The 18,998-nt window shown below is 33.5% G+C and overlaps 1 protein-coding gene across 5 annotated transcripts in view; it reads left to right on the top strand.

Annotated features, from left to right (window-relative positions):
• The window catches only part of GRIA2 (glutamate ionotropic receptor AMPA type subunit 2), a 149,456-nt gene that overhangs the window by 75,038 nt on the left and 55,420 nt on the right, over positions 1–18,998 (top strand). For all 5 annotated transcript variants that reach the window (XM_029939683.1, XM_029939691.1, XM_029939715.1 and 2 more), the window contains exons 4-6: positions 5,853–6,049; positions 10,401–10,454; positions 15,369–15,530. In XM_029939683.1, the coding sequence (XP_029795543.1) occupies positions 5,853–6,049; positions 10,401–10,454; positions 15,369–15,530 (413 nt within the window). The remainder of the gene's footprint in view (positions 1–5,852; positions 6,050–10,400; positions 10,455–15,368; positions 15,531–18,998) is intronic.

Below are 18,998 nucleotides of genomic sequence, written 5' to 3'. Positions count from 1 at the left end.
TACTGCAACAGCCTGCCACTCCTTGGTGACCCAGTACCCTTCCTAAAAGCTGCATATTATTATTTCATAGACAGTCAGTAGATAGATCTTCAGTAGGTTTTGAACTATAGAGTAAGGCTTAGCTATGTTAATGCATTAAATATAGTTTTATCTTTGGCTATGTTTGTACTAAATTTGAACAAATACTTTACTCAAAAAGTGTGTTTTCTTAATTTATTAGTTCAATGTCAATAAGGTAAGATAACACATTCCTATAAACAGTAAGTAAAACCAGAACTAATGCTTTATATCTTTAGGTCTTGATTTTAATTTTGAGCCATACTATTTGTTCCCTGAAGGGAAGGCACTTTGATTCCAGTTCCAAGAAGAAATCATGCATAGAATAAAATTAGAAATTTCTTTTCAGAGGTTCCTGAGAAAGTCAATGAGGGAAATGTATGTTAATCTAATCTGGCCTAGGCAAGCTGCCATGATTTAGTGATCATAAATATTAATTTCTGTGCTTGAGAGATGAATAAGGACAGTGAATTTTAAATGGAACAGAGAAAATGTTTTTAAGACAAAAGAAATAGTCTGAATGAAATATATCTATTTGCGGTAATCTTTTTTAATTCTACCCACTAATGTGCAAACTAAAACACTTAAACTTTCCCTGTCTTTAGGTTGATGACTTTTCTATAACTCTCTCATAGTGTTATTAACACTAGCTCAAGAGGAAAGTGTGAAGAAGTGATAGCAATACTTTGTGAAAGTTTTAGGGAGAATGTCAGCTTACAAATAGGTTATACAACTATAACTAGTCTCATAACAATTAGGCAAAAGAAGAAGTAATGTAATTCAATCAAACATAGTCTAGCCATTCTTTATTTTAGTCATAAGTCTGAGAACTTATAGAACTCATCACTTAATTTTAGATGCTTCTACTATACTTGGGTGCTTTAGAATGTATTTTAAACATATTTGTTAAGAGGGATAGTTAATTTTGTGAGGTTTTATTTCTTATTTGTAAGTAAACAACTATATATCTCAAGTTTTCTTTGTTCTGAGTAATTCAGAAATCAGTCTCTGCTATAATTCAAATACCCTGATATGGTATAGATAATAGAGTAGAATAGCTTTAAATAAACCAATATTCATATAGAATTCTCACTGTCTATACAAGTTTATATTCTGATTAAGGGATATAGGTATTTATAAAGATACTTTTATGCTAGATTATGTGGAAAGGAAAAGTCATTATCTCAAGTAATACTTTTTCCCCCTAATTAGAATATGGTATCAAGAAACCAAGCACGTGAATTTGTGTTAAGTTTGAAGAGATTAATTTCACCTCAATAGTTGTAACATGAATTTTCAGTGATTTTTAAATTTCAAATTAATCTATTAATTTATAAGTAATCAGAATTAATGCAAAACTCTTAATTGTAGGAAAGACACAGATCAAGTTGAGAGATTGAGAGATCACTTACTGAGTCAACAAATCTAAAAAATGAATTACTAAGCATAGGACAGCAATCTTCTCAAATCATGAGACAGACCATGTCATGAATTTTGAGTTACTTCTGGCCGTCCCTAGGAGATGATTTAATATTATTCATTGTCTTCTGATGACATTAAATTAATCAAATTTGATATTGTACCACTTGAACTATTTAGCTTCCTGATGGATGGATGTCACCAGGCTTCATAGGTTACAAAATATTAATTTTGAGAGTTTTAAAAGCAGAAGATCCACCCCAACTGTGAGTTAATTTTGACACATAGAATGAATGAGTTTAAAACTCAACCATTTCTTTAAATATATTCTTACTAATTTAATATATCGTCTCCATATTCATCTGCCAATAAATGTTAGGTACAGAAATATTACTCGATGAAACCCATTTATAAATTGTTATTTATATTTTAAATTTCTTGCAATATATATTGAAAGATAGAAGAGAATAATCAAGAACAACGCCACTTGAAATTTTAGAGTGTGGTAGATTTCATGATAGAATAAAAACAAAATGAATAATTTATTGCTTAGAAGTAAGGAATCTCACTTGTAAGTGCTATGTGATAATTTGTGGATAGCATATGGAACATCATCCATGGATATAACATTTTTAAGAGGTAAAAGGGAAGAGTTAGTTGCATAAAGATTGGAATGTGGAAAAGTAGAACTGAGATAGTAAGAGAGGTTTAGAAAATTATCTTTTTTTCCCTACTCAGAAAGAAGACTGGATAGATTTAATAACTGTTTTCAAGCACTCTGAAATCTGTTGAATTGATCATGAGGACCAGCTGTATGTTCTGTCTTCACTGATCATAAAAACAGGAAGAGCGTTTGAATTATATCATGGAAAGATTAATTTATTTGTAGTGAATGGAAATCATAGTGACCCATGAAGTTTTTAAAAGAAGTTTTATCATTAATCATTTTTTTAAATCGAGGAATATGGTCTTTTGTTTAAATTATTCCTTCAGAAATTCTTGTATATCTTGTTTTTTGGTACCAGAATATACAGAGGAAACTTATTGTTGTTTTGCCCAAAATACAAAATTAACTTTAAGTTCAATTTATGGTTGAACTTTCAATTTGAAATAAAAATAACTTGTTTTTAATTTTCATAATGAAATATATTTTTCAATTTTTAATGTTTATTTATTTTTGAAAGAAAGAGAAAGACAGAGCAAGAGCAGAAGAGTGGGCAGAGAGAGACAGAGACGCAGAATCCAAAGCAGGCTTCAATCTGTCAGCACAGAGCCTGATGCAGGGCTCAAACTCACAAGCTGTGAGATCATGACCTGAGCTGAAGTTGTATGCCCAATCAACTGAGCCACTCAGATGCCTCTCATAATGAAATATTTTAAATAAAAAATGGAATAATATGAAGACTCCCAAGGACTCTTTTTAAATTTTTTTGTATGTTTATTTATTTATGAAGGAGAGAGAGACAGTGTGTGAGCAGAGGAGGAGCAGAAAGAAAGGGAGACACAGAATCCAAAGTGGCTCCAGACTCTGAGCTGTCGGCATAGAGCCTGAAGTGGAGCCTGAATTCACAAACCATTGATCATGGCCTAAACTGAAGTAGGACACTTAACCGACTAAGCCACCATATGTCCTGACCCCCACAGACTCTTAACTCAGTTTTGTTAATGACCAGTATACAAGGAATCCTGTTTTATCTATATCCTTTTGACTTTCACAATTACTTTGAAACTGATACTACCTGCCATCATGTCATTTCATCTGTACATATTTTCGTTTGTATTTTGAAACAATACTCTTGTTTTCAACATAACCACTATATCATTTGCATATGCAGGCAGGTTAACAATAATTCATTAATATCATCATCTATTTTTTCCCATGGTTTATTTGATTCAAGATAAAATGAGGTTCATATCTTCCAATTGTTTAATATATCTCTTAAGTGGTTTATAACATGATGGAGAGTTAAATTTGATGATTGCAGCACTATGATATTTAGTGTATTACTCTGCTATCTATTCCTTATAGATTGCTAGCTAGATCTAGAAACTTGATAAGACTCAGGTTCACGTTTTTGGCAAGAATACTCCACAGATGGTTTGAATATTCCTATTTAGAGACATATAACTTCTGTTCATTTCCTTTTGTGTGTTGTTAGCAGCAATTAATGATTGTAACCTTGATTCATTAATTCACTAGGTGTTGCAAAATGGTCGTCATTCTAAATCTATATACCTTCATTATTTATTAGCTGGAGTTTTTCCAAAAAGGAAAACCTGTCTTAATTAATTATTATCCTGAGTATAGTTCATATAGGAAGGACAAAACAATATGTGCCTCTCTTCCTTTATTTAGCAATTTTAGAATAACTCAGCTCCTAGTATCCCTCAAAGGCAACCAGATATTTATATATATATATTTAAATATCACTGATTCAATTTCTTTGCTGGTCATCAGTCTGTTCAAGTTTTCTATTTCTTCCCATTTCAGTTTTGTAGTTAAGATATTTACATATCATTAAATATTCATAGATTTAAATATATTATGTATTTGAAAGTCTTTTGCAGTTGTTATCCTTATTGATACCCAAATTGCCTCATCTTTACTTAACGTGATCTTTATTACATTGGCTCCTAAGTCCTTTGAGTCAGAGCTGATAGTTTCGGAGGACTTCCTTGCATTTTGTATCACAAGGTGTTCTAGGATGATCTTAGGTATACTTGGCTGGTGTTGAGTTAATGAGATTTTTAATGATGTTTTCCAGGTACTATAGATTTAACATTTAATATTTTTGATGTTTTTTTAATTTTTTTATGTTTATTTATTATTGAGACAGAGAAAAACAGAGTAGTGAGGGATAGGCTGAGAGAGAGGGAAATATAGAATCTGATGCAGACTTTAGGCTCAGAGCTGTTAGCACAGTGCCTGACATGGGGCTTGAACCCACAGACGGTGAGATCACGACCTGAGCGAAAGTTAAACACTTAACCAACTGAGCCACCCAGGCACCCCTATGTTTTTTTTTTATTTTTATAAAAACATTTTTTATGTTTATTTATTTTTGAGAGACACAGAGAAACAGAGAGAGAGAGAGAGTGAATGAAAGAGCACATGAGCCAGGGTAGGGGCAGAGAGAGAGAGAGGAACAGAAATGGGCTCTGCACTGACATCAGTGAACCGAATGTGGGACTGGAACTTACATTCCATGAGGTCGTAACCTCAGCTGAAGTCAGATGTTTAACCAACTGAGCCACCCAGGTGCCCCTATAGTTTTTAACACTTAGAATGTAAATATATTCTGCCATAGTAAATAGACTTAAAGTTTAGTACATAAATAAAATTTATAGAGCATATTAGGTAAATCTCACATTTTATTGTTAGAAAGGAAGGAGTCAGCATTCTTCTGAGAAAGATGCAGGTTTTTCTGGAATCAGGAAGATGATGTGATGAGTCTTGAATTCTTTTTGGAGCCCAGATTTTGTGTTCATTAAACTATTAATAGAAATGTTGAATTAGGTTGGCTGTGAAGAGCTGAAGTGATGTGGAAGACAAGTTTATGTGTTGCTTTTCCAGATTTCACTGTAGGCATAAATTCACAAATTGAGGTAATGTATGAACTATTAAAAATAAAAATAACATTTTGTAAGTTGTATGATGCAATAAGCAAAGGTAGTACTAAATATGAAACTGGTCTCACAAGTTGGGAGATTAAGTAAATGTAACAAGTTTATGCTAGAAAACTAACTGCTGCCATCTGGTTCAGAGGTGAACATTTAAATCCCTGTGGGATCAATCCCAATAACAATAATAATGATATAACAGAGGCTGAGGAGAAGCAATTGCTGACTGGAAGACAATAGGAAAGGATATAACAAGACTCTTTGAAATTACTGGCTCTTGTACTCACAGAGACTCATGTAGACTTTTCTCCCTGAAAGTGTCTGCAACCTCCTCAAGGATGTTAATTTGAAATGATAGAATGTCATATGTAATAGAACAGTCTGTTCCATTCTGTAAGAGAAAAAAATGTGTGCACTGTCATCGTATTTCACTTTAACCCAAAGTATCACAGACATTACTCTTCAGTAGTATGATAAAGAAGACAGCTGAGAGAGCTGAAAGAAGGGGAGACTGCTCACCAACCCCCAAACTCTTGACTCTTTCCATCAGAATAATAGCATTTAGATAAAAGGATTTCTGATTTGAAGTGGAAATAAGTTGATGTTGATAAAGATCATAGCTTTTTAGAGGAGTCAACATCCCCTTAGCTGCACAAAAATATCAGCCTTAAAAATATATTCGCCGTCAATTTCACAACATAATTTTGAGTTATTCAAGTAGCTTTATCAGTCATCATTTTTCTTTGCCTTCCTAGGCTTATCAACGCTGCAGGCAGTGCTGGACTCCGCTGCTGAAAAGAAATGGCAGGTGACTGCTATCAATGTGGGAAACATTAACAATGACAAGAAAGATGAGACATACCGATCACTTTTTCAAGATCTGGAATTAAAAAAGGAACGACGTGTCATCCTGGACTGTGAACGGGATAAAGTAAATGACATTGTAGACCAGGTTGGCTATTCTCTGTTTTCTAATGGCACCAAATATAGAATATGCATGCAATGTCAGCATTTACAATGTATTTTTGTGAAGTGCTTGAACAGCAATTTTTACTTTATGGTTTATGTAGGATGCAGCAGAGATCATCAATTAAATTATCTCCAGCTTCAGTTAGCAATAGCAGATGGTCTTCAATAACGCTGACACATTGTACTAATCATTAAATATTTTAATATGTAATTCCTGACTCTTTATATGATAAGCATTGCTTTAAACTTTGATATTTTTAGTTGGAAATTTGAAATTTAACTTGTTGAACTTTTTAGAGATAAAGAAGTAGCCACATAAGTGAAATTGAGGCTGCATGAATTCTTTGGCAAAACATGGAGTAATTCAAACATTAGGGTATGGTATGGAACATTAATCCTATATTGTCACCTGGATAGGTCTTTGTCTTCAGAAAAAGCGTGTATACATTTTTCCAAGAATTATTTTTTCCTCCTGGTGAGCAGATTTTATATCACTATAAAATTATTAATCTATGGCATTAAAATATATAGGAGAGTCATATTCAGTCTGTGTTTGCGCTGTCTGAGAAGTTTCCTGGACATAAGGATGTTTTATCTGTGCTTACCACACCACCTTGATTCCATGTAAGGTTTTTTGGGATAGGACAGCCTTGCATAATATCCTACTGTTAAAAATTAATATCCACTGTATCTATCATATAGAGAGGGTAAGTAACCAGGGATGTTGGTGAAGCATCATCATGATTTACTAAGTTAAGATTTGCTTCACTGGGTATCTGCTGCTTTTCGCAGCTTTTAGGTGTGTGTGTGTGTGTGTGTGTGTGTGTGTGTGTGTGTGTGTCTGTGTCTGTGTGTCTGTGTAGTAGTAGCTGCTGGGGATATTATAGGATTGGAAGAAAAGTATGCAGGTAAGTATGCATTTCTTGGCCCTTCCAGCCTTTGAGGACACAATTAGATTCACTAATTTGTATAACACAAAGCATTTTACAAACATAAATGTTGATGAAGCCTTAATTGATATGTAATAACACAGGCTCTAAGACATACAAAATGGATAAATCACATAAAATATTAAATAACTGGATAAAACTAACGTTATGAGAAAGGGCTAAATGTTATATGTGAGAGAGGTGAACATTTCAGTAGAAAAATCTTGATTCCTGTCTCAGGAGATGAATTTAGGGTTGTTTTTAACCTGAAGGCCTCTTGTTCAAATGTGAATCTCAACAACTCATTTGAATTTCATAGGAGATTCTCATTAAAACTGAATTTTAATAATAGTCATTAGTCTTTTGTTTAAAGAATTTATGTATTCGTGACTCATCATAATAAATGTTGGTGAATGCCTTTTTGAAAATAATTATTTCCAAAACTAGAAGAAAGAAACTGCAAGAGAAATTGGAAATATATAGAATGCAATATTTTGAAACAAATATATGATGATTAAATAAATATCTATATGGACATCCATTCAAGATGTACAGAGATTTTGCACATCTATATTATTTGCATTTTCATAAGACACTTTTGAATGTATTAAATGAGTGTGTACAGCCATCAATTGGATCATTCAGCAAAATTTATTTAAGACATCCTCTGTGTCTAGAATGAGAGATGCAAAGAAGGAAGAAAGAGTGGTATTTTGGGTCACCTGGGTGGCTCAGTAGGCTAAGTGTTTGACTTCAGGTCAGATCATGAATTTATAGTTCATAGGACCAAGTCCCACATCAGACTCTGCACTGGTAGTGTGGAGCTTGCTTGGGATTCTTTCTCTCTCCGTCTCTCTCTGTCCCCTCCTACCCCATTCTCTGTTTGTCTGTTTCTCTCTCTCTCATTCTCTCTCCAAATAAATAAACTTTAAAGAAAGGAGATATAAATGTATACCATGAACTCATTGTTTAGAGGTGAAGACAAATTTTACTTGTCATACTAGAGTATTACAATTTATACAACAACGTGATCTATGAGCATGTAAGAGAAAACCTATCTTAACTGTAGTAGGAGGATCAGTGAAGGGTTCACACACATACCAACAGCAGTTGTCTGGTTTGGGTTCATTTATTTGCTCATTCAGTACATTTCCTTGAGTATCTAATATTTGCCAGATAGCCACTGTGTAGATCCAAGAAAGTAATGTTAAAGAAAACAGGCAAAACTGTAATAGGTTTTTGCCTTCATTAAGGTATTCACCTTAAAAAGGTGAACATTTATGATCTATTTAAAGAAATTAATGTATGATTATAATAATGGTATAAATGACAAATGAGAAGAACAGGATGCTATGAAAAGCATCAGAAAAATTTAGATTAAGAGATCATGGAATGCCTTTGGGGAAGAGAGTTTACCAAGCAAAAACTGAGGTTGAAGTCCATTTCAAGAAAAGGAAACACTATTTACTTATTCAGTCTACCAATATACATATAAGAGAACAGAGGTGATGAAACTTTACTTCATAATAAAGTTATAAAGAGAATCACTTTGTTGATTATGAGTGTTTTATCATTCAATAAAAAAATTTTATCATTCAAGTAACCTTGGCATTACTTATTTCTAGTTGTGATTAGGTGGGAAAAGAACTCATCCATCTAAAACATTAAGAAATCAATATAAATTTGCCATTGTTAGTGCACTGCTAATGATTATTGTAAAGCAAAAATGCGAGTTAGTATGGCCAGCACTAATTCCTATGTAGAGGCAGTGTTAGTAAATTTTTATATCGCCCCCTTTTTCTCAGTGAACACTTAACTCAAGTAAGGGCTACTGGTAGCATCATTTATACATTTTATTTTGTTTTGTTTTGTTCCCAGAAGAAAGACATGCATGAATCAGAAAGTAGAATGAATAGTCAGGAGAATCAACAGATGTCAGTTGAAAATATGAGGGACATAATCAACTCAATTCAAGTGATGCTAATTAATATATTTTTCATCCAAAAGGGCATCTTTTCTTTCAATACAGAGGGTTCATTTTCTTGGAAAAGATGATTTGGTTTACCTAAAAATAGGTTAAAAAATAATACAAGCCCTAACTCCCTTCCAAATAGCTATCACTTAACCTCAAAGGGGCATTTGGTGGAATCCTTCCTAGGATTTTGCCCTTGTTCTTTAACTAAATGCATTACTTTGAAGCACCTGACTTTGTCTGGGATAAGAGAAGGTCAGAGAAGTCAACTCCCAGGAGGTAACATTGGGCTGAGATTCTTTGTGCTTGTAGCATTAATAAGACAAATGATATGGTAGTGGTAAGAGCTTTCCAAGCGGAGGAAATAGAATATATAAAGCCCTGAGATGATGGAAAGAAACGCTTTGTGACAAAAATACTTTAAAAGGGGGGCAATGAAGTTCCAGTATAAAGAGTGGCAAAAGCCTGGAGAAAGTTGCAAGATCATTGGACTTTGCAGCTTGAATTAAGGATTTGGTCTCTGAATGCTGGAAGCCACAAAAACTGTTTAATCAGACAAATAAGCTCATGGTTTGAATGTTTGTCCATAGCCTGGGTAGTTCATGCTTTCCATTGATGTGACAGTTTTCTTAAAAATAAAAATTACATCTGCATATCTAAGTACTAGGACAACAGCATGACCATTTTACCAAATTCTACTCTCTTCAATTGATATAGATCAGTAAAATATCACACTGATTCAGTAATGTCCCAAACTGTCATGTGCATTACCAAAATGACCACTTGTCCATGATGTTTTTCATTTAACCATTGATTTTGACTTAGATTTGTGGAGAAAGATTCGCTTCTCTGATACTTTGCTGCATCAAGCTGGAAATAATTATGTTAATTGGAACTAAATTATAAGCATTTCAAGATTCTTAAGATAGGAATATTATTTTATATATTCATTGAATAATTATTTTATATACTTATTAATATTTTTTAATTTATGTACTTCCATAAATTCGAGTATCAATGTGTGAATATAAAATCTCAGATGTTGGCTTCAGCAGTTTGTTTAATGAAAAAATAACTTTTGTAGGAATAAAATTATGACCTATTATGGATTCATACATGTTTTAAATTTTATATTTCTTAAGATCTTATGATCTTATTTTCACTGTTGACAAACCTGAGGTGATTATGTCTGTTTAGTTATTAACTTCTTGAAAGATAGCATTAATAAAGCACTAAATTGTATTGTTACCTTTTTCTGAGAGAAATAGTCTCTGGATGTGATAATTATATGTAGTCAAATATGACTCATCATAGAATATCACAAAACTTAGTAGATAAAACTCCTTTTTATTTCTCATTTGGGTCATGGAATCAATAATTTTGCATTTATATTATTTGCATTTATTAAATAATGGTTTCTTTATCTTTGTTAGGTTATTACCATTGGAAAACATGTTAAAGGTTACCATTATATCATTGCGAATCTGGTAGGTGAATTAATTGATATATACTATTTTAATAGAAATGTTTATTAATTATGAAATAGTTGTGAATGATCAGTATTTATCAGTGGTATTTTTAAAAACATATTTTGATTATATTGATTGATTAGAAGTGATGATATTTTTCTGAATTTTTTGTTTTAGATTTATTTCCTACTTTATATTTTCTAATAAATCTCCTACTATAAATTATGTAAGAAATTACAGAACAAGATTCCACAAGGTTATAAATTGTCAAAGCATATATCAATATGCTTAAAAAGCAAAATTAGCTATGGAAAAGCTTTTAAAAATATACAAAGCTAAATGATTCAAGTTTTCTCTTGTTTTTCATTGTCACTGTTTTATACATTTTTTACTTGTATTCATTCCTTTAAACTTTTAGTATATATAATATTTGAAATACATGCACATCCAGGAGAATACCTCAGTGAAAATTAAAGCTGGAAATGTCAAGAATATGAATATATTACACATTATTTATTTCTGATTATCTACTTCCTATGTAGGGAACACAGTGAAACTGAATTCTTATAGCTGGTAACTTTTTCATCGGGATTTCTGTCAGATTATGATTATACTGAACATCCAAGTGGTTAATTGCATCTCCCTCTCTTAAATATAATCAGAACTAACTTGGAATTATCATTAGACTTTTTTTTCAAAATAGATTTCAGATCAGCAGTAAAATGAGCTAAGACTTTATCATTGCAAAGGTTTGTGTTCTTTAAATAAATATAATCTTACTTAATTGAGAATACCACCTTCCCCAACCTCTGGAAAATAGTGAGGAAAGGAGGGGAAAAATAGGAGCTTATTCTAAGTAGCATAATAGAGCTCTGAAAAGTTGTCATATCTGCACAAATGTAGATTTGTTTCATGGTTTCTGGAATATCAAATTGTTATATCAGAAGACATTATTTCTAATAATGATGGGGAAAAAAACCACCTCACAACTGATAAATACTGTTTTCACTAAAAGGTGGTCCCAATGATTTAAAATATTAAATCTCAAACTTATATGCTATTGCTAGAAGTTGGTTGTTGAGATAAAAATTATGTTTGCCCCTGAAATGGCTAACCACAATAAAATTCATCAGAACTTACCCATTCATATGCTATTACAGATCCTAAATGACTTCCCACCAGAGCAGCAAGGGTTAAAGTAGATGAAACTGTATTCACTCTCTTCAGAACCACATTCTGTGCAGGGAACAGCCTGGACAGTCAGTCCGCTATGTGAATTGTGCCATTTGATGAACAACACAGAGCCACATTGAAAGCCGTGATCTTTAAAAATGTCCAGATGGAGAAGATTATATTGGAACATCGAGAAATAATGACAGAAGGTGGCTCATCAATTTGAGAGTTGATATCTGATGCTATGAAAGAGGAAATAAATGTATGAATGACCAAAGTAAAAAGATTTAAAAAAAAAAATCAAAAACAAGTTCATGCTGCTGTCATGCTTCTAGGGAGAAAAGTACCTAATACTTTATCTGAATTCAAATTCTGTTCCTCCTTTTCTGAATACTTGGTATCCTCAACATATGGAACTTCTAGTGAATCAGTAAGTTAAAAATCTGAGGAAAGCTGTGGTTTCTGAGAATTGAGAAGCCATTTGAAAATTTTGCTGACATTTCCAATGGAAGAAGCCATTCTGACTGGAAGTGCTTTCATCTTCCAAAATCTTGATTGGAAATGTCCCCTTTTCCATTTCCAGTATGTGATGAGTGTTAACGGTGGTAGTTACACAAGATAGTAAAGCCCTTAGATACCATTATTGATTAAATTCCTCAGGAATTGGTGAATGCTTGATTAGACTCCTAAGACACAGATTGTGATTAAGTTCTTGATACAGCACTTAAGAGGATGATTTGTACATAATGTGATGAAGAAGTGGTCATAAAGAGATCTAGTTCTCATTCCTCAACCCACAGATACGGACAGAAAGTACAGCCATCCACCCATCCCTCCCTGCCTGTGTGCCTTACAATGAAGCACATTTATCAGGGACACGTTCCATGAACATGGAAATTCCAATATTTTTTTTATTGTCTTACTCTTAAATACCCAAACAGAACTAGGCATTTGAGAATAGTCTGGGCATGAAAGATGTAATACAAAACAGACAAACACATAAATGAATAAATAAATAAAAACAGGGCAGGCAGAAAACACAAGAAAAATGTTTAAAATTATAATGGAGATCTGCAGAAAAATAAGAAACTATGTATTATCCAAAAAGAAGAGAAAGAGTACATTATGAAAAAAAACCTCAGAGAATATGAAAGAGCTATTGTATGCTAACTTATTTTTTTCTAAAATAACAAGCAAAACTATGTGACGGTGAAGATAAGGCTAAGAATAATCTTCCTGCTTATGTAACAAAATGACAATGGCATAGGAAGTGCAGGGGAACCCTTAAAGGGGCTTAGTCATTTATTCAAAAAGTTACAATATGTTAATAATAGGCATTCTGGAAAGACAGAGTAGTGAAAACATAGGTAAGAAATTGTTAAAGAACATTCAGAAAAATTCCCAGTACTGGATGATACAAATGTGCCCATTGAGTACAGAAAACAATGAAAGAAAGGAGACTTCTTTCATATTTCAAAGAAGATGTCATCATGAAATTCCAGGGAAAGATAGATCTTAAAGATTTTGAACAAGTGGGAGGTGGAGGCAGAGGTGTACAAAGCAGGTCACTTACAAAAAATAATTAGAAATAATGACATTGTGTTTTTCATTAGAAACAATAAAAGTCAGAGGAACAATGTCCTCAGATTATGAGAATTTGAACTTAAAATTCTGTACCTACCCAAAATACTAATCAACTGTCAGAGAAAAATAAATATATTTTGAGACATTCAGTGTCTCAAGAAATTTACCTCTCATGTCTCAGGGAACAATTGAGGGCTCTGGAAGAAGAGAATAAAACATGAAAGAATAATAATCAAGGCGACCAGATTTAGAACTAGCCAGAAACATGGTGAAGGGACACTCGAGGGTAATATTGCGGAAAACATGGAAAGAGGAGCCAATTCAGATCACAGCATTTAAGAAGTTCTTCTGTAAATTCAATATTCAGGAAAAAAGAGAAACATTACTTGATATGTTGGAATATGTTATTTTAAAATGGAAAGATTTACTAATATAAACATGAAAAGTTCTCATGGAGCAACTGGGAAAAACTAAAGATAGATATATAGAAAGCTATGGTAGTGAAAAACTAAAGCAATTATTAACATGAGAATGAAATACTTTTCAAGAAGGAAAATGTAGGCCCAGCACATTATTTGGTTTTGCTCTAAATAACAGAATTGCAAATATGAAAACCATGAATGTGAAAATGGGTGAGGAGGTAAATGTGAATGAATTGCATACTCATTTGACATCAGCAAAAACTCAATAAAAAATGTCTAAAATAGATAAATTAAGAAAACATATGTGGGGGGTGCCTGGGTGGCTCGGTCAGTTAAGCTGACTTCAGCTCAGGTCATGATTTCACAGTTTGTGGGCTTGAGCCCACGTCGGGCTCTGTGCTGACAGCTCAGAGACTGGAGCCTGTTTTGGATTCTGTGTGTCTCTCTCTTTCTGCCGCTTCCCCACTCCTACTTTCTAAATAAATAAACAAAGAAACATTAAAATTTTTTAGACATTTATTTATTTTTGACAGACAGATCATGAGCAGGGGAGGGGCAGAGAGAGAGACACACACACAGAATCGGAAACAGGCTCCAGGCTCTGAGCTGCCAGCACAGAGCCCCATGCGGGGGTCGAACCCACAAACTGTGAGATCATGACCTGAGCTGAAGTCAGACGCTCAACCGACTGAGCCACCCAGGTGCCCCTAAGAATTAAAAAAAAAAGAAAACATATGTCATCCAGAAGTATGGAGATAAATATATGAAAAACAAACGTACTGAAATTGATTGTTTTGAAGTAGCTTAACAGAGTGGGTCAGAGCAGAGAATCTGTGACTTTCATTATATACATTCTTTGTACTGTTTGCATTATTTTGATAAAAAGAAAAATCAAAATTATGAGCCAATAACAAAGTAATTATCCTTCTTTACACAAATATATTAAAATATATTTTAATGTCAATAACAAAGATAAGATTCTCCTATATTTTGGATTCAGGGATATTTTCAATCCTTTGCACAATAATAAGGAGTAAACGTATAAGGTGAAAATAGTTATAATTGTGATTTGTTAAAATTGTGATTTCATCTTATGATTTCATCTTTGAGCGAATCCTCTCAAACTGAGATAGAATTTACAACAGCAAAAAATTTGAAATCAACCAAATTTGACCAATCAATTAATACCACATAGTAGTTTTAGTAATGACTGAATTCATTCTAGTAATGCAAGAGATTGATTTTTAAAATTTAATACATTTTATAAAATTAAGTTTCGTACTTAATATGAAATTGTTTGACTTCTCAAATAATGACTAGGCATTTAGTATTTTCCATTCCCATTTTAAAGATGTTTCATCACCTGAGAGAATGAACAATTTAAATAGGACTAACTTGCTCATAATGTTGTAACTCTTAGAAAACTAGCTTTATATTAAGTATCTGTAACCATGTGGTAGTGGTTTGTTGTAGAGTCAATAAATAAAGCCAGTCCTTATCCATGGAAGATTTCTCAAATGGAGAACTTTTATGTGAGTACAACCACTAAACATTCATTGATTAAGGATCTAGTGTGAATCCAAAATGGTAGCAGGTACTGGAGCAGAGTACTGTCTGAGAAATGCATGAAACATTTCCTATAAGCTTTTGATGTGCTCTTTGACATTTGTAAAACCACAATGTGTAGGTTACTTTGTAAATGTTCTCTTTGATTCTTAACAGAAAGCCTGACATACATGTGCTCCCCTTCTAGGGTTTTACTGATGGAGACCTATTAAAAATTCAGTTTGGAGGCGCAAACGTCTCTGGATTTCAGATAGTGGACTATGATGATTCCCTGGTATCCAAATTTATAGAAAGATGGTCAACACTGGAAGAAAAAGAATACCCTGGAGCACACACGACTACAATTAAGGTAGGTATCTACCTGCCAGTATGTACATCTGCCTCTGTGTCTACATATGTATATATCTGTATCTGTGCCTACCGATATCCAACTGCTACAAGTAGCCTGCTCCTTGCAACACTCTAGGAAGATAAAACTCGCAGTTTGTTCTAGTAGTTAAAAAAATACAATGCTTTATGCAATCAAACAGAATCTTTGAATTCTAAATGCGGTGCACTGTTCTGATATGAGCATTACCCAGATTCGTCTTTTATTCTTTCCATGGAGACTTACTTTACCTGTTTATTCAATGTATTTTATTATGTGTTCACCTGCATACATATATTTACCTCCAAATATTAAATGTGTCTGCTGTTGATAAGAAGGTTGTTTATTTTTCCTTCTGTTGGTCACCTTATTGAGAGGAGAGACAATAGTGGATCAAAAAATAAGTAGAATGAAATGATTACCTTCCTTATGAAACCAGATTTTATGAAAATTAAGAGCATGAGAGCATAATGCAAACACTTCAGAGGCGTAATGATTTTGTTTTCTTATTTGTGTATTATTAAGCAGACTACATATCAACCAGTCAGGGACAGTGTTACTTTATTTGCTCTCACAGTTATGTTTATAATACATCAGACATGGGTTTTGTTGTTGTTTCTGCACATAATGGGAAAAAACAGACAGATAAGGATGTTTGGCTTTAAATTTGGGTGTGGCTGTGAGACTGGACCTAGGTAAAGATTGAAGTTCTCTACTGTGGGGTATATAAATGGATCCTGTTAATACTAAGTTAAATTCCAGAAAGCATCTCATAGAATGGTAAAGAATAAACCAGAATCAATTTTCCTCAAAACTAGGTGGTTTCTTGTTTAGAGACCTTGACTAATACTCCACATTTACATTGTAATAATATTGTGGGCTTGTGGGCATACCTTCATGCAGCAAGGCTGATGAGAAGAAAAATGGACACCTAGTCTTTTTGTTGATGTCAGGTTATATCTCCACCTGTGCTCAGTCAAGGTCTGACTGCTGAACCTCGTTCTGTGGAATTGCAGCCTTCCATCCATCCCAAGATGGTGCCCTTTTAGCTGTCTGATGAACATTGCATGTGGCATTCATCCCCAAATAGAACTAACGTTCTCCTTGGGAATACTGTTATCATCGTGTTCCGCCACTGCCACCTACTGTGAGGAGGATGAGAGCAAAATGAGACGATTACTGTGCCATGGAAGTCCTATCATTATGGAAGTTCATGGGCCATACATCAAAATGCAAGGCAAACTTGGAGTATGAGAGATCCTTGGCAATGCATTCTGTTAACAATTTTGCCAGATCTCAGCTCCAGATTTTGCTCTGTTGGAAGGTTGTTCCCTTTCTCAACACTATAGTGCTTCCCTCTGTAATGCCTTTCTTTCGGTGACTTATGCCAAGTTTCAGAGACATAGTGATGACCCGTCAGTGTGCAAAGAGCATATATAGGGTTATAAGTTAAAAAAAAATGTAGGCTCTGATTCAGTGTTGGACCCTAGTTAAAGATTCACCAACATTTACAAAGACAACACAGCTTTGGAAACATAGGCTTCCATAGGAGACATATTTTTTAAGGCCTTTGAAGTTCGATAAAAGTTAACCAGTGTGTACAAAATGGCTTTGGGTAGGAGTTCATCTCAACAGACATATTGCTCATTTACTGAAACACACCAGGGACTGAATAAAAAAAAAAAAAGACTCATACCTTTGATAATCTGCAATCTAATGGAGAAGACTAACATGTCAGTAGGCAAATATGATAGAGGATGATACATATAAAATATGCCATCTCCCTGCATATGATTAGAACAATATGGATGAAAGGATACTAAGGAGGGCTCTCTGAATGTGGAGCATCTGACTAGGGGTGTGAATGGGATTCAGCAGGAGAAAAAGTATGGGAGGTGCTAATACACAGACTCAATGCAACACAAGGGCACGACTGAGTCAGGAAACTGTACTTTTCTTCCTTTCTCTTTCTCTTCCTTCCTTCCTTCCTTCCTTCCTTCCTTCCTTCCTTCCTTCCTTCCTTCCTTCCTTCCTTCCTTTCTTCTTCTTCTTCTTCTTCTTCTTCTTCTTCTTCTTCTTCTTCTTCTTCTTCTTCTTCTTCTTCTTCTTTCTTTCTTTCTTTCTCTTTCTTTCTTTCTTTCTTTCTTTCTTTCTTTCTTTCTTTCTTTCTTTCTTTCTTTCTTTCTTTCTTCTTTCTTTCTTCTTTCTCTTTCTTTCCTTTCCCACTGTGAAAATTTAAAATATGTGTATGGATGAGAGAAGGACATTTTGTAGGAGTTGTCAAGAGGTAAACCTTTTCAACTGTCAACAAATATAAAAGATAGGGAATAGAGGACAGGGCTTTCATGATTTTTTCTTCTTCCTTGGGCAGAAGAAAGGAAGAAAGACTATATAGGGGATGATATAGCACTTTCTAACATAAACAAGTAGCATATTTTCAAAATATGATCTGTTTAAGGAAGGAGAAAAATATTTCCTAATGAGATAATTTATTTTTATGTTGTCTTTGGGTCATTGACTATACCAGTTACATTGCCTGATAATTTTTTTCTTTTTCTTTTTTTAATAATATAATTTATTGTCAAATTGGTTTCCATACAACACCCAGTTCTCCTCCCAACATGTGCCTTCCTCAATGCTTATTACTTCATTGCCTGATATTTGAAATCACGTTTTATTATTACTACAATAAAAAAATTTATGCTATAGGCCCAAAAATCTGTAAAAATGCAACTCATTACGTAAACTTCTCACCATGGCTAAGATTTGGAAATAATATAAATTATCTCAAATTGTAAGAGTATTAAGTAAATAATTGTTTTAACGTTTTAGTCTTCTCTAAAAGTTAATGAGGCTTCCATAGTTTCAAATTAAAATCATTCCTATTTGATGAATAAAAGTAAAATATAAATGTTTCAATATTAACATATTTCAATCACCACAAAATATAAATTGCAAATGTTAAATTTCTTCTTATATTCTGTACAAAAAAGCACCTCTAGAGATTTTAGATCGCTGAGATTTTAAATCTGACTCACCAATTCACTAATTTTAGGCAACACCCATTCATTCATTTATTCATTTATCAATTTACTTATCCATTCAATACATATTTATTGAGTTTTTACTCTGCAAGCCAGCCCTGTTCTAGGTGTCAGAGAAATGACAAAGTTCTAGTCTTCAAGGAATTTATAGTCTTCAGACTAGAAACCAGCAATTGCCTTATAGCAGGTTTGGAAATGGACTTACTGACACCTGAAAGTCAATATATTCTAAACTAAACTTTTGATTTCCCACTGCTGCTCCCTCTTCAGTCCCTGCAAACTATTCCTTCAACAATCTTTCTACATCAGTTGATGACAACTCACGTTTTCAGTTGTCACTTGACCAAAAACTTGGAAATGGCCTTGACATTCCACATCCACAGTCCACATCCAATACATCAAGAAA

Source organism: Suricata suricatta, chromosome 1 (genome assembly GCF_006229205.1).
Source record: "Suricata suricatta isolate VVHF042 chromosome 1, meerkat_22Aug2017_6uvM2_HiC, whole genome shotgun sequence".
Lineage (NCBI taxonomy): Eukaryota > Metazoa > Chordata > Mammalia > Carnivora > Herpestidae > Suricata > Suricata suricatta.
Note: the sequence above shows the minus strand (reverse complement) of the source record. Positions and strands in the feature narration are given on the sequence as shown.